This window comes from Euleptes europaea, chromosome 7 (genome assembly GCF_029931775.1).
Source record: "Euleptes europaea isolate rEulEur1 chromosome 7, rEulEur1.hap1, whole genome shotgun sequence".
In the NCBI taxonomy this organism is placed as follows: Eukaryota; Metazoa; Chordata; class Lepidosauria; order Squamata; family Sphaerodactylidae; genus Euleptes; species Euleptes europaea.
Window position 1 is genome coordinate 38,843,373 of NC_079318.1, and position 16,015 is coordinate 38,859,387.

Consider the following 16,015-nt stretch of genomic DNA (forward strand, 5'->3'; position numbering starts at 1 on the left):
GAGTCACAGGTTACACATGTTAGGACTGGACAGAGCATATCAGAGACTCCCCTTTTAGAAGGGTAAGTCTAGCTGGCACCATTATGCCTAAGGAATACATGGCTTCATATTACCACCGCTTATAGTCCGCCTCCCTGCAAACAGGCCTGGCTGTTGTCTCTAGAGATGCTGTTTCTGCATGTGTGCTCCCTTTAAATTATACCTACACATTCTGTTCAGTTTGCAGCTCATCAGCATGATACAAAAGAGCAATTCATGCTGAATTAGATGCTAATTTATTTTCCCCACTGACTTGGCTGGCATAATTTATCTGATAGCTATTATGTTAAGCTTGTTTTTATTTTTCCTTTTCCCAGATCTTACAATGTGATCAATCTCACAGATGATCTGAAGCTTTTATATAGAGTCGCTGGTGGAGAAGGAAAAGGAATCACATTCATTTTCACAGATAATGAAATAAAAGACGAGGCATTTCTTGAATATCTTAACAACCTGCTTTCTTCTGGAGAGGTTAGGGTTTCACATCAAAACACTTGCTATTTTATTTTATTTATTTTATTGTTATATTTATTGGATTTTTAGCTTGCTGAATTGCAAAGGCCTAGGACAAGTTATAGTACAGCTGTACACCCAAAAATACATGTATAATTTGAAGATAATTTCCAATAGAAATTCTTAGGTATTCTTCATCATTGATTTTTGCATTAATTTATTGGAAGGACAAACTTTGGCCACTGATGTTCACAATAACTGGCTTATTGAAAGGCACTGTATTCTTGCAGGATTGATGTAGGACATATAAAAGTATTGGACTTCTTTAGGTTCTGATCTCCATTGGATCAGAAATTGTGTGGAAGTCCAGCTCTTTCCTCTCGTGGCTCAGGAGATTCCTTTGCCTGCCCTCCTTTTCCAGAAAAGGAAGCTTTGGAATGGATATTTGAGAAGACTGGGCTCCTCATCCACTCAGGGGGAGGGAACAAGAAAACTGTTTTTTGCACCAGAACAAACTCTCTCTCTCTCTGTGAGCAACAGCCAGACTAGGTAGTATCGCCTTTGGTCAAAACACAGAAAATAATCCAGCTTCCTACACACTTGACACTGAGAGACACTGTCCTTCAGTGTTACTCCTCTGAAGATGCCTGCCACAGCTGCTGGCGAAACGTCAGGAAAGAAAATACCAAGACCACGGTCACACAGCCCGGATAACCTACAAGAACCAATGAACTCTGACCGTGAAAGCCTTCGACAATATTTTGAATTAGAAAGAGTTCTTTTTTTTGTTTGCCTGCTTCACTTTGCCACTTTCCATACTCATTTAAATAGTCCTGGTTTAAATTTATTAAGCACTACTGGGTTTGGCTGGAACAGTTTGGGCTTCTGCTCAAGTTAAGAATATTTGGCGAGCAGCCTGTGGCATCTTTTGGTGGGAGAGGTTTCCCAAGCCAAACTCACCAGTCTAAACCCTAGTATTTGCCAGCATGAGGGAGGGGGAAGATGGTAGAATAACAGCTCTTCTGAGCATACCACAGTATTCAGCAAGGGGAAAAAAATATGGCAGCCCAGTAGATACAGTGCCTGCTAGGCTATAATTAGGCTCAGATCAGCTATTTAATGACACCATCCCATTAGAACACATTTGCTTGTGTTGGCATCTTTATTTTGGGGGATGGAAAGGCAAATGTTTCAAAGAAAACCAAAGGGAAATAGGCATCTGTTGCTCAAAGACCTCTGGCACAACCCGTCTGTATCCTACCGCTCCACTAAGCAAAGCCTGAAGTCGTCTTCAAACTTAAGAGGTTCTTTCTTCAATAGAAGAGCCATTTCAGTTGGAGGAAGGCTCCTTAAACTGGAGGAGCTTGAGACTGAATACTGCCCGACATGTTAATTTTATGAAAATACGTTGCCCGACCCAGATAGGGCACTATACATGTGGAAGGCTTGGCTTCTACATGTGTATCACTAACTGGCTGGATAATGGGAAACAGTAGTACATGTAGGTACTGAATGTAGTTTCCCTCTCTGATCCAACTTGTTCTCGCTGTACACATGGAATCCCTTTTTAGAAGCAGAAATATTACAAAATCAGCTGTTGCCCACTCTCCACTCTGCTTTGTCAGCCAAACTCTTTATAGGCATAGTTGTAGATTTTAAAGAATATGTGTGCATACACTGCCCTTGCTGTTCTATATGTGCTTTTTACCTAATTTATAAACAGCGCTTTTATAACATTGTAATGATCGTAATATATGTATTTTATTTTCTAATTTTAATTTTTTTCCATTTTTTAAATTTTATTTTTTGCTAAGATCTCCAATTTATTTCCTCGAGATGAACTGGATGAAATAACTCAAGCATTGATATCTGTAATGAAAAAAGAGTTACCACGAGTTCCACCAACCTTTGATAATCTATATGAATATTTTATCTCACGGTCCAGGAAAAATCTTCATGTTGTCCTCTGCTTTTCTCCAGTGAGTTCCTTTAAAAAATATCCTTAGGCAGATTTTCTCAAGGGAAAATGTTTTCATTCAAGGTTTATGAAGAATCATAAAGAGAAAAAAGTACAAAATAGTGTTTTAATGAAAAAAGACACTTCAGAGACAAATAGTTAATATTGTTGAAACCCACTCTGGAGGTGCATCTTAGGAGACCTGTTCTACCAGCAGTTCTTTATAAGTTCATTTGTGAGTTAGGAAACTGAGTCATGGAGCCCAGCATTAGGCCTGTTGAGGTCAGTGAGATGCTTCCTTTCAAGATTAAATAAGATTACAGCCCTGATCTTTTAAAATATATTCCATTCCCATTCCATTTTTGGCATATGGCAAAACGCAGCAGAACTTCATTGAAGAAGTCCCAGAAGTACCTATATGTAAGTGTACTGTTTTATTCATTTAAACCATTTATCACAGTGCAGTCCTAAAGGGGTGGGTGTGAATGGGCACAGGGAACAAACTGACCCTTACACCGGTGTAGGACTCCAGCATCGCTGCACTGCTCTTGGATGCCAATACAGCTCCACAGTGGCCCATGCGCTGGCATGGTTGTAGGTGATTCACAGGGCATGGCCAGAGTTAGTCATTTCCCTAAGCCCTTTCAGCTCAGGAATTCCCCCTGACACAGGCAGAAAAGTTGCACCTTCAAAAAAACACAGCACAGTCCATAGGTGCCCATTGAACAGAAAAGCAAAAAAACCCTCACTCCTGTGGCCATGGCCGTGAGGCCATATGCAGCTCAGGATGCCAACTACAGGGATGCCCAATCACCCCCCTCCCGTGTGGCGGCCAAGCCAACCTCCTCCCCCTCCCCAGCACCCAACCATGCCTCCCCCAGCCCTACAAAAGTCCCATCTAGGATGCCCCCACAACTCACAAGGTGGGGTGCATGGCATCGGATGCTGTCTGGCAGCTCCAACAAGCGGCGAAGGCACCTTGGTGGTGGGAAAAGCACAGAGAGGGCACTTAGCACTACTGGAGGAGCACTTTGCATCAACACCCAACTGGGAGAGCAAAGTCCACACTCTGTGGCTGACCTCTTCCAGTTCTGACCCCTAACAGGTACCCCATCCCCAGAGGCAGGACCCAAAGGGGTGGCCGTGCACTGACAGATAAGCAGGGGACTTTCCCCCAAACCTCCTTCCCCCTTTCCCTTTCCTCGTGGCCAGGAGCTGCCCTGGCAACACCACCAGCACGGTGTAGTGGTTAAGAGCCAGCGTGGTATAGTGGTAAAGAGCAGTGGTTTGGAGCGGTGGAGTCTGATCTGGAGATCCGAGTTTGATTCCCCACTCCTCCACACGAAGCCAGCTGAGTGACCTTGGGCTAGTCACACTCTCTCAGCCCCACCTACCTCACAAGATGTCTGATGTGGGGAGGGGAAGGGAAGGTGATTGTAAGCCAGTTTGATTCTTCCTTAAGTGGTAGAGAAAGTCGGCATATAAAAACCAACGCTGCTTCTTCTACCTTCCACACCCGAGTCCAGCAGTATGGCAGTCCAGTGGGGTGGCAGGATCTGTGGACCCCTGCCATCAATGCCACCTCACGCGCAAGGGTGATTGGTGCATGGGGACTGCTCTGAGAAAGCTGCCAGGGGAGAGGAAGCTGGGGGCCTTGTCCACTCTGTCAAGGGCCCAGGGATCTGTGAAGGGACTTGGTCCTTCTCAGGGAGTGTGAGTGTGTGCCGCGGACACAGAGCCAGTATCCCCGGCCCTTTTTGCCCCTGGGCTGTGACAGGCTCAGCCTCTGTGCCTGGTGACCCCTGATTGGTTCTGCCTTTAGGGCACTCTTTAGGGAATGGACTAGCAGTCCCACAGTTAGTGCCATGGCCAGCCACCGTGGCACAGGCCCTCAGGATTGCTCTGCCAGCCGCCTTTCTTCCTTGCAGAACTCAAGGCAGCTTCCAACATAACTATAAAAACACAATAAAAACAATGTGAATAAAAAAACAATTATAAAAACACATACAAGGTCACAATTTTAAAACTCCAGTCAGGACTGCCAATAAATAAAGATTAGATCAGTCAAACGCAATCCTCAATACACACACACACAAGTAAAATAAACTAGGATGATATTTCTACATATTCTATTATTCTCTTTTCTTGTTAAAAGTCAGATGTCTCACTAATCGAGCAATTTATTTTCTCTCAAAATACGTTTTAAGATAAAGGGATCACCCTATGATATGAGGGGTGATCTACAAATGCTGCTACATTGTTGCATCGCTTCCCACTTGTATGCAACTGAATTGGGACCTTTATGAGAGAGGAAGTTTAGTGAAAATGTTGTTAGGATGTATTACTTATATTACTTCATTTTCCCCCCCTATTCTTGTTAGGTTGGTGAGAAATTTCGCGCACGGTCTTTGAAATTTCCTGGTCTTATATCAGGCTGCACCATGGATTGGTTCACTCAGTGGCCCAAGGAAGCCCTCGTTGCTGTTTCCCAGTATTTCCTGTCAGAATTTAACATTGTCTGTTCCGCTGAAGTTAAAGCACAAGTAGTAGAAACCATGGGCATCTTTCATGACCTAGTTTCAGAAAGCTGTGAAAATTATTTCCAAAGGTAACAATTGAAAAATATATATATATAGTAATTCTGTAGTTACTCAAGTGAAGGATGGAATTTGTGACTGGAATATATAAAAGCTGATATTTTTTTCCTGTTAAGATGTTAGCTGATATAGTTGATGGGCAAAGGGAATGTGAATAACCCTTATATTAAAAATCCTACATAAATATTTTATTTATGTTTTTATATGAAAACACTTTGGTGCATCTTTTTTGCATCCCAATTACATTGACTTCTGTTCTGACATTAATGCATATCACACAATTGTGTGAGTGAAAGGGCCTGTGTGGCTTGTATTATATAAGCCACCTTGGTCCCGTTTGGTGATTGGGGTGGGATTAGGGTTGCCAGGTCCCTCTTCGCCATCGGCGGGAGGTTTTTGGGACGGAGCCTGAGGAGGGTGGGGTTTGGGGAAGGGAGGGACTTCAATGCCATAGAGTCCAATTGCCAAAGTGGCCATTTTCTCCAGGTTAACTGATCTCTATCGGCTGGAGATCAGTTGTAATAGCAGGAGATCTCCAGCTAGTACCTGGAGGTTGGCAACCCTAGGTGGGATATAAATGTTTTCAATAAATAAAGCAATTATTGATTTCAAGAGGATGCCTTTTTATCATTATTTCAACAACCATTGTTTAGATATCCATTTTGACAACTGTATCGCATTAAAATCTATTAACATTAAATTTGTGAGTGAAACTTGAGGCCTCTGCCAGTTACACTAGTCAATTGTACTGGTAAATGTGCATGTATCAGTAGTGGGTGCACCAGTTTTTAGGACTGCATAGATAATATCATGGTTAATTAAATTTCAACCATTATTGTGCATTACAGATACCGACGAAGAGCGCACGTCACACCCAAGTCATATCTCTCTTTTATTAATGGCTACAAGGAAGTGTATGCTGAAAAGTTATTCAGCATTAATGAGCAAGCCGAGCGTATGCACATCGGTAAGATGAACAGAAGTGTGACGTGCCACTGGAGGAAACCCACCGGGCACCTTTTGAGAAAAAGCTCTTAATCAGTTCAGCTTTCCATATTTATTGGTTTTTAAAATCATCTCCTAACAATAGCTAGCTGTCCCATGGCACACATGCATGGCTGACTGATTATCTTATAACTTCAAACACCTCACAAAGTTATCTATACATCAAATATATTAAAAAATTGTTAGTTTTTTCTTCCTACTTTTTATCACAACAAAGTCTATTTAAAAATAGTGGCTACAAGTTTCTCATACATGTGAATATCTCTTAGTCCTCAACTAATACACTCCATCTTTGAACTATATCTTCACTTCTGAGAAGCTGGACATACTTACCATCCTCTGATGCATGTGTAGCTGGGCCTCAACATATATATTGGTATGGATTAGATCCCTTCTAATCTACACTAGGACATGCAATTGTGTTACTTCTTTGTTTCCTCCAAGGGTGTTCTATTCTGGGTCTCTAAATGCTTTTTTTGGCATGTTTAGCTGAGAGGCTATACTTGCTCTATCCCTGGTTTGTGGAGAAACATCTTCCATGACCTTTTTGGTCAAGTCCAGCAATTCTTCCCCTATCCCAGGTCACATCTGTGACATCTGTCTCAAAACATTTCCACTAAAATAAGTTCTACTGTGAGTTTTCCTCACATTTTTCAAAAAAGTACAATTGTCGTGAGTCCTTTTCAAAAAATCCAGAAATTATTTTTACAAGGCTTAGAAGAGAAACAAAATATACTTTGAGGGATGTAAACCACACTGAAAAGCCATTGGTGTATAAATATTGGTTTACCTTACAAGTGGACAGTAGTTTAAGAATACTAGATTTGTAGATAGTCCAAGGTATACAGTATCAGCAATGTACAAATTTGCATCATAGTATACTAGCCTTTGTGCATGCTAAAGTCCTAATGAAACCAAGAGGACTTAAGCCTGCCATCTTGCCTTGAATTATACTGTAAATGAATAAATAAATAAATAAGCAAGCAAGCATAAGCCTCACTGCAAGCATTCCTATTGGAGATGAGGTGGAAATAGTGCTGGCTAGTTTGTGTCTGTTCTTTAGTGAAAGACTAATGAAAAATCTGGCTTTTTGTACCTATAATATGGTTATATCCTATGAAGTATAAGTAGAAGAAGCTCATGACTTCTTCCCATTTCCCCCAACAACCCTATGAGACTTCTGAAATGCTGTTGCTTGGGGCCATGGAAAGGTTAGGGAAAGCTGTAGGATCTGTAAAATCTGTAAAATCTCTCCAACTTCCCCTTCTGCCAACAAAAGCACTGGTGAAAGAGGAAGATTGTGGCACTTTTTCACCATTGCCCCCTTACTTCAGAACTCTCAGGCCTCATGATTTCTTGAGTCCTTACACTTACTGCAAGTTGTAAACATTTTTGTTGAGTCATTTATTGCAAGCTATACACATCTTTACAAACCTTACTTCAAGCCTCCAGGTTTTTTTACCTGTTTATAAAAGACTTTACATAAGTGTAAGGCTGGGGTGGGGGGCAAGACAAGAGGAAGATAAAGGTAGGGCAGCTGTTTGGTGGGAAGAAGCAGGAAGCAGGAAAAGGGGAGAGGCTGTGGGTCTGCCAGGGAAGTGAAAGAGGAAATAGTCTGGGAGGGGGAAATGAGATGCCATCCCACATTCCCATTTGTCATTATATATTACTTAACACCCTTCAACCCTGTGGTTTTGATCTCTGTGTGCAGGTCTTTCTAAGCTGATGGAGGCAAGTGAATCTGTTGCTAAACTCTCTCAGGAGCTGGCAGTGAAAGAGAAGGAATTGGCTTTGGCTTCCGTAAAAGCAGACAAAGTGAGTACCAAGGCCGATGACCATGGTGAATGTATGGTTGCAGTTTTGTTGAGCACAGATTTCTTCTGTTGAGTTTGCATTTATGCTGCAATAATATTGCAGTGTCCCAAGAAAAGGTGTTCAGTGTTTTGATGTAAAATTATATTCTGGCTCCCAGACAACACACTCCATTGCTATTGCCTTTGTCTTGTGGCATGCGCCATAGGGCACAGTGAATCTTGCCTGCAATGCAAATAAAGAGCATCTGGGCCTGCAAGAGATCTACAGTGGACATCCCATCCTCTCTGCTGTCAGTCCCTCCATCTTTGTAAGAAACGCGGGCTCTGACTTACTGGGAACCCCAGATTGCAGTCCTGCAGTGCAGGGAGGCTGGAGCTGGCCTCGGCTGCCTGGTGGTTTTGAGGTACTGGAGCCAGGCCGTGAGCGGGGCAGCGGGAATCCTTGCGGTGCCAAGAGCACGCTGCATGTAATGGAGCTGGCATGGCAGCAGAGGCTGCTAGAACGTTCCCTGCTTTGTTCAGGCCCACCCCTGATTCAAATGGGACAATCAGGGCCCTTGTGTTTGTTGTTTTTCCCAGCCGGCAGGCTTGGACCTGGGTTTTTGACTCAGGTCTGCTGGCTGGGTATTTAAGAAGGGCTGGTTCTGCCCCCTGCTCAGTCTGCTTCTGGTTGTTTGCTCAGGAAAGAGGAGGGAACAACAGGGAGGGCTGGCAGGAGGCAAGTCCATTACATGCTGGGGTTGATCTTGACTGATAATGAGGAAGGGAACCCTTGAGTTTGCATTGATGATACCTCCCCCTCCCCCTGGTCTGCATCACTAAAGATAGCCACAGTCCTGATTTTTAATTTTTTATTAGGTGTTGGCAGAAGTAACAGTAAGTGCTGAGGCTTCAGCTAAAGTGAAAAATGAAGTCCAAGGCGTAAAAGACAAAGCACAAAAGATTGTTGATGAAATTGATACTGAGAAAGTGGTAGCGGAGGCAAAGCTAGAGGCAGCTAGACCAGCATTAGAGGAAGCAGAAGCTGCTTTGAATGTGAGTGACCAGTTTCTTCTATTCAGCTGTTCTCTTGAAGCCACTGTGCATTGATGGTGTTCTCTGTGCTATTCATTAGCTAGCACTATTTTCAACATTTTTATTTCTTTCAATTAGTGCCTTGCCTTATGTCAGAAGTTCTGTGCGTCTCTTGGTAACAAGACATGTAGTCTCATAAAGAATACAAAACCATATCAATTTTATGAAAATGTACTTCATAGTTACTGTCGTTTGATGAGACTGCCCCCCCCCCTCCACACACACTGGTGTATTTACACTTCTGATTTCCCATCTGGGTCGCCTACTGGAACCTGACATGTTTCATTCATCCTAGTACAGTCTGTTGCTTAGAGAAATGCAGGCTGATGAAAATTCCCCATGTTTATGACATTTTGTTTAGGTAATAATTGAATGTGATTCGGTTCTCTGCAGACTATCAAACCAGCAGATATTTCAACAGTTCGAAAACTTGCCAAGCCACCTCATCTGATCATGAGGATCATGGATTGCTGCCTGTTGTTGTTCCAAAAGAAAATAGACCAGGTTACCATGGACCCAGAAAAGCCTTGCTTGAAACCATCGTGGGGCGAGTCCTTGAAAGTAATTAATATTTCAGAGTTCTTCTAAAAAGTAAAACCTGTTCATTTGTATGCATTATCTTCTGTACAAAATATACATTGTCTGACTGGTAGGGGCTCTTCAGGACCGTAGGTCTTTCCCAACATGTGCCACCTAAGGTCCTTTAATTAGAGATGTCAAGACCTCTGCATATAAAGCATGTGGTCTATCCACTGAGCCATGGCAAGTCCCACTTCTTTTAATGTTTCATCTACAGTGTACCTTCAACCAAGCCACAATAACCTTCCAATTCTGCAGCCTGCCTGTACTGTAGAATCCCATGCAGTACAACATCTAGTAAATGAACTCTTAGTTAATGCAGTAGATATACGAAGTAGCCAGAAAAATATCTGCTTAAAAAATTCCTAAATGTGGCAGAGTTTCTTATCACCCCATCTCAGTAAACATACATGGATAATCCTTATGAAACTGCTACTGCCAGGGGTTTTCCGCACCAGCGTTTTGCTCCAGCTTGGCTTCTTAACTCCATCCATGTGTCTTCTCCCTTATACCAAGTATCATTAAGACCAATGCAAACGTCTTCTGAAAAAAAAAACACAAGAAAAAAATCAAATGAAAACTGGGAGAGTACAAATGACATTATGATCAGGCTTCCTCGGGAGGTGGTGAACTCTCCTTCCCTGGAGGTTTTTAAGCAGAGGCTGATTCTATGACCTCAGGCAGTTCTGTCAGCAATGCTGATTCTATGACCTCAGGCAGTTCATGGGAGGGAGGGCATCTTGGCCATCTTCTGGGCATGGAGTAAGGGTCACTGGGTGTGTGTGGGGGAGGTAGTTGTGAATTTCCTGCATTGTGCAGGGGGTTGGACTAGATGACCCTGGTGGTCCCTTCCAACTCTGATTCTATGATGCAGTTAAACCAAGCTTGAGAAAAATCTGGTGTGGAAAAGCCACTTGTCAGTAGCTTCACACCTTTGATTGAATTCAAACACCAATGAAGTAAGGAAGACAAACAAATATAGAAAAAAGATTGTCCCTCTGAAAAATCCCTACAAGTGGAATGGAGAAAGCAAAAAAACAACAACCCAACTTGCATCTAAAGCAGCTTTTGTTTTGGGGTCTTTTTTTTTCAGCTAATGAGTGGGCCATTTCTGCAGAGTCTCCAGCAGTTTGCGAAAGATTCGATCAATGAAGAGATGGTGGAATTACTGCAGCCTTATTTTCAAATGGAGGATTATACTTTTGAGAATGGTAAAAAGGTCTGTGGTAATGTGGCAGGCCTCCTTTCTTGGACGCAAGCTATGGCAACATTCTACGGCATAAACAGAGAAGTGCTGCCTCTTAAGGTAAACAGCAACATCTGGTGCCCTGTATGTTTCTAATTACGGGGAGTAAAAAGAAATGCTGTATTATCATACAATTCGGTTGCAAAGCTTTTGTGGTCTTTTGTAGGGCTGTTGAAAAAAAAATTCGGTAAAATTCGGATTCAGCAAAATTCAGCATGTTTTTATTCGGGAAATGCCGAAGTCCGAACTCCACCGCTTTGGGTCCGTGCAATTCGGCATGAGGTCCAGAGTTCGGGGAAAAATTCGGCCAAATAAAGCTATTAAAATTACAACCGCACCTTTCTGTGGCTCCGGGGGGGGGCATTTTTGGGGGTAGAGGTCCCAAACTTTCAGCGTAGCTTCAAAGGATCCTTCTTGCAATAACCCCCAAGTTTTGTAAAGATTGGATCAGCGGGGTCTGAGATATGGGCCCCGAAAGGGGTCCCCCCTCCTTAATGTGCATTTGCAATTAGCAGAGCTTGTCGACCACTCAAAGCTCCCAGCCCCGACAAACAGCTGAGCTGCGGGGAGCAAGGGCGGGGCAGGTGCGAAGAAGTTTGCAAACCATGCAAAGCAACACAACCATGCAAACCATCATGTTTGCAACCATGCAAAGCAACACCTGATGCCTGGGAGTTTGCAAACCATGGAAAGGGACAGAAGAAGTTTGCAAACCATGCAAAGCAACACAACCATGCAAAGCAACACATTTGCAACCATGCAAAGCAACAGGTGATGCCTGGGAGTTTGCAAACCATGGAAAGGGACAGAGGCATGCTAGCTAAGCATAAGGAGCAGGAGCCGGAAGGGGTGGAATTTCCCCTTTTGCATCAGACTCGGGACCAGGCAAATGCATTCTTTAAGTCACAATTTGAAAACCAGTTTTGAGCAAGCATCAAAATAGACATAACCGATCTTATGAATGAGGGAAAACCTGAGGACACACAACTGAAGCCCCCCTCAAACCAGGGAGAGAGAGACTCCAGGGGGCACACACACCCAGGCAGAACAGGTGAAAGCCCCCTTTGGCTCCCCCACACACAGAAACTGCTCCCTCCCCACACATACACATAGACTCTGCTTCACCCCCCCACACACACACAGGAGAAAAATTATAGATTAAAGCCCCAAAAGGGGTCTTACTGTGGATGTCTTCTGTTCCATCAGGAGGGACTGGGAGGACTGAATAATCCAATACGATTCCATTTAAGCACAGGAGGTTTTGCCTTGGATTTGCCGCTCTCGAGATGCACACAGGATTGGCTGATCCCATTCATCCCAATAGGGAAAAGGGGGGACCCCATATCTCGAGACCCCCTGACCCAATGTTTACAAAACTTGGGGGGTCTCGCAAGAAGGGTCCTTTGAAGCTCCGCTGAAAGTTTGGGGTCTCTACCCCCAAATATGCGCCCCCTGCAGCCACAGAAAGGAGCAAATGTGCACAAGCACCCCCCACGGGGATACTCTCTCCTTCTTTTCCCGGGCTGTGCAGCAGCTGGGCTCATGCACTCAGTCGCTCAAACTGATTGGCCAGAAGAAGAACCAGCTTGGCCACTGATTGGCCGGGGGAGAATGCTGCTTACTAACTGACGGTTATGCTGCTGCGCCGAACCCCGAATTTGCCAAATTTATTTGCCGAACACCCCAAACACGCTGAATTCGGCTCCCGTTTTCCCGCCTTTTTTGAGTTCGGTTCCATCCAAACTAAAAATTGCCGAATCAGGGGAAATTCAGCTGTTTTTCGGTTCCGGACGAACTGAATCGACAGCCCTAGTCTTTTGTGTCTGTACCATGCTAGGTAGAATGGCAATACAGATGTGCAGATCTCTTCCCCCTCACCCTGATTTCACTAACCTTGTAAAAAAATCTTTTAACGTGCCTTGTAATTAAAATGGTTATTTCACCAGGGTAGGTCCCTCCAAATTTGCTTTGCATTTTACTGGAACTAAGATTTGGTAGCAACGCCAAATGGTGCCATTGAGCGGTCCAGTATTGCTGGTAACACAGGTTTGGATCTTATGGATATGTGTGGAAGGAGCTCATGAAAGAAGATCTTCCCCTTCTTCTTCCTCCCAAGCTTAGTTTGAGGCTTGTTGCAAGAGACAGGGAATGAATTTTCCCAATTACCCCTCCTCACTGCCATTTTGTTGACGAGGGGTTCCCTGACCCTCAACAGAGGGTTTGCAGGGTTTGCAGGAGAAGAGGGGTAATGGGATAAAAGGGAAGATGTGGAAAATTCTATCATACAAGCTCCTTCTATTTACACATCTGTATGATACAAACCCTGGTAAAGAAAATACCTAATAATCTCCCCCAAAGAAATGGTGCAATTCTGAAGAAGATGCAGCAGCACCTTCTAAATTGTATTATTAGTCACGCATGATCTTTTCTACCTCCCACAAGTGTGTACTTTACTTTCATAAGCCCTAGTGATAGAATGTTAGAGAGTCTTGACAGTATAGACTGGACAGTATAGATTTGCCCTCTCCTCTACCTCTGCAATTTCATCTTAAGAACATTTTCCTGGGAGTAAGCCCTCTTGACTAGACCTATTTAGGATTGCTCTCTTAGTGCTTCTTTTGATTGCCAGGCAGATCAAAACCAAGTAGGCATTTTCTGAGGGTAAATTTTTTTGGTAGACAGTTTCTTGTTAGGTAACTGGTATTCAACTTTTGTTTTGTTTCTCTGTTTTTAATAGCTCTGATGGCGGGGGGAAGCTTACAAACTGTTGTAAAAGAATTAACCAAATTTTGTAAAGCTATTATTGCCTCATTTTTCATTTTAGACCAACTTGGCAAAACAAGAAGGACGTTTGAAAATAGCAAATGCAGAATTAGGAAAGGCTCAGGAATTATTAGATGAAAAACAAGCCGAACTGGATAAAGTGCAAGCAAAATTTGATGCAGCTATGAAGGAGAAGATGGTAAAATGGGAGAATATTTTGTAACATAGAACTTTGTTTTTACTATATGCACTTGATTTCTTCAAAATACCATTAAGTAAAATATTTCATGCACATTAAGGCCATTTATGCTTGGGTACTTTGCCTCGCGCTCTCCACTGGACTGCTTCGGGGATTTGTTTGAGTTATTCATGATTTTTCTGACCTTCAGAAGTCACTTTGCTGCTGCGGCACACTTGTCCCATGGTTTCAGGAACGTGTTTTAGCACGAATTTAAATTTTGCCTCAATTCCAAAGCAAAGCTGATCAAGGCAATTTCTGTGCATACTCTTAACTTAGAGTTTCTCTCCCCATGCCCATTCTTGCTTGTCCCTCCCTCATCCAACCCCTCCCTTAGAAGCCATTTTGATGAGTTTCAGCAGCATGTTTTAAGATCTTGGGAATAGAGCTGGCTTCCCCCCCCCCCCAATATGCGTCCTTTCTGGTCAGTTTCAGCAGCAAGAGTTCTTTATAGTTTGCCAGCGTTAGACCCCTTCCTTGAGAAAGCCAGAAACAAATTGGGGGGGGGGGTTCTTCTGTGCTTTAGCTGTAAAATGGCCACTAGGATCAAATCAAATGTAAGAATCTTCCATTTCTTCACACTGTTATTATAATAGTTCTCTTGGTCTCTACATGGAAGTCACTGGAATGCTGCATTTAAACTTCTGATTCTATCTCTGTCACCTTTTACTTTTGCTTCTTGTATGTCTTTAGTAATTTTAAGAGTTTCATCAGTCATCTATCAAGTCTTTTCATTTCTTTTGGCTATAGGAATAGTCTTTGCACATTCTTCCTTGATAATGTCTCTGGTTTCAACCATAGTTCTTCTGGTTCACATTCATTTGAATTTAGTAACACAAATCTGTTCTTTACATGGTCTTCAAACTCTTCAGGAATGTTGTTCAGATTGTATTTTGGCACTGTGAATATTTTGGTTTTTATCTTCAGCTTTATTCTAATTTTTGTTATTAACAATTAAGGGTATCCCCAGGATCAGATGAGCATGCTTATTATATTAGGTGTATTTGTTCTAAAGAAATAAGTTATCAGATGTCTTGAAGCAGAAGAGCTATCCATATGATAAATTGAAAAGTGTAATGTTATGTGGCATTTCTTCATTTCAGGACCTTTTGAATGATGCAGAAATGTGCAGAAAAAAGATGCAGGCAGCCTCTACACTTATAGATGGCTTGAGTGGAGAGAAAATTAGATGGACCCAACAAAGTAAAGAGTTCCGAGCCCAGATAAACAGGTACATTGTTATATATGTCAAGGAACAGGGTAGAATTAATTTTAAAGTTTATTATCTTTCTAAAAGTGGCACATTTTGGCTCCAGTGAAATGATATTTAAAATGCTTCAGACATTGACACTCTCTTTTTTCTGGAATAACATTTGTTTGGATCCAGCAAGGCACAAACAGAAACAGACTCAGCATAGTTCTGCTTGTGCATGATCTTGTGTAACACCAAGTACTTTCCTTTTTATGTATTCTGGTGCCCAGAAATTAGTTGCACAATATCTTATGCAATCAGAAACACAAATGGGGATACAGTAAGTTTGACTTGGTGCAAGCAGCTACCACTCTGAGTCCAACCTATTAATTTAAAGGATATAATGTTAACCTTTTAATATGTTCTATTTATTAGATTCCTGATTAATTTATACTAATAGCACATTAATTTCTTTTTTTAGAGTCTCTGTTCCTTCTTCCTTTTGATAGCTAGTGTAGAGGAAAAAGCCAGTTGCATCCGCTCCTGGTTCCTTATTTTGGGGCAAATACAAAAGACACTTAACAAAAGCAGAGGCTACCACCAGCTGTTATTAACCAGTTCAAGGCCAGGCAGGATATAAGAGCAGCTTCTGCCTGCTGGTATCGAATTAACAAATGGCGCTCCCCTTGCAGGGTAGGACCTCGCAAGGAGAAGCTAGGCAAAAGGTTAAGTAGTTGGTAAGCGGACCACAGCTTAACAAGGCAATTGGATTTAGACCTTGAAGCCAGAGAGCCAGTCACCATACCAAGTTATATTTTTAAAGGGTTTATTTGAGCAAGCTTGTGCTATTACAGAAAACAAGAGGTTTTTCGTGAAGCAGAGCAAACAAAACAACAAAGCTTATTTATGCACTAAATGCACAGTAGAGGTTTCTTCAAAGCAAGCGTTTGGCAAAAGGTTAACATCTAAACAAAGTTACCAGACTCCAAAATGGTTTCAGCATAACGCTTCGTCTCGCAGACGGCATTCAAACGGGTTGGTTGATGGAGCCCCCCGCA

General features: G+C 42.6%; 1 protein-coding gene across 1 annotated transcript in view; it reads left to right on the forward strand.

Moving 5' to 3' along the window:
* Positions 1 to 16,015, forward strand: part of DNAH8 (dynein axonemal heavy chain 8) — a 158,727-nt gene that overhangs the window by 94,212 nt on the left and 48,500 nt on the right. The window contains exons 59-68 of the mRNA XM_056853358.1: positions 357 to 510; positions 2,307 to 2,471; positions 4,831 to 5,057; positions 5,895 to 6,013; positions 7,763 to 7,866; positions 8,724 to 8,900; positions 9,333 to 9,500; positions 10,612 to 10,824; positions 13,589 to 13,726; positions 14,869 to 14,996. Of these exons, the coding sequence (XP_056709336.1) occupies positions 357 to 510; positions 2,307 to 2,471; positions 4,831 to 5,057; positions 5,895 to 6,013; positions 7,763 to 7,866; positions 8,724 to 8,900; positions 9,333 to 9,500; positions 10,612 to 10,824; positions 13,589 to 13,726; positions 14,869 to 14,996 (1,593 nt within the window). The remainder of the gene's footprint in view (positions 1 to 356; positions 511 to 2,306; positions 2,472 to 4,830; positions 5,058 to 5,894; positions 6,014 to 7,762; positions 7,867 to 8,723; positions 8,901 to 9,332; positions 9,501 to 10,611; positions 10,825 to 13,588; positions 13,727 to 14,868; positions 14,997 to 16,015) is intronic.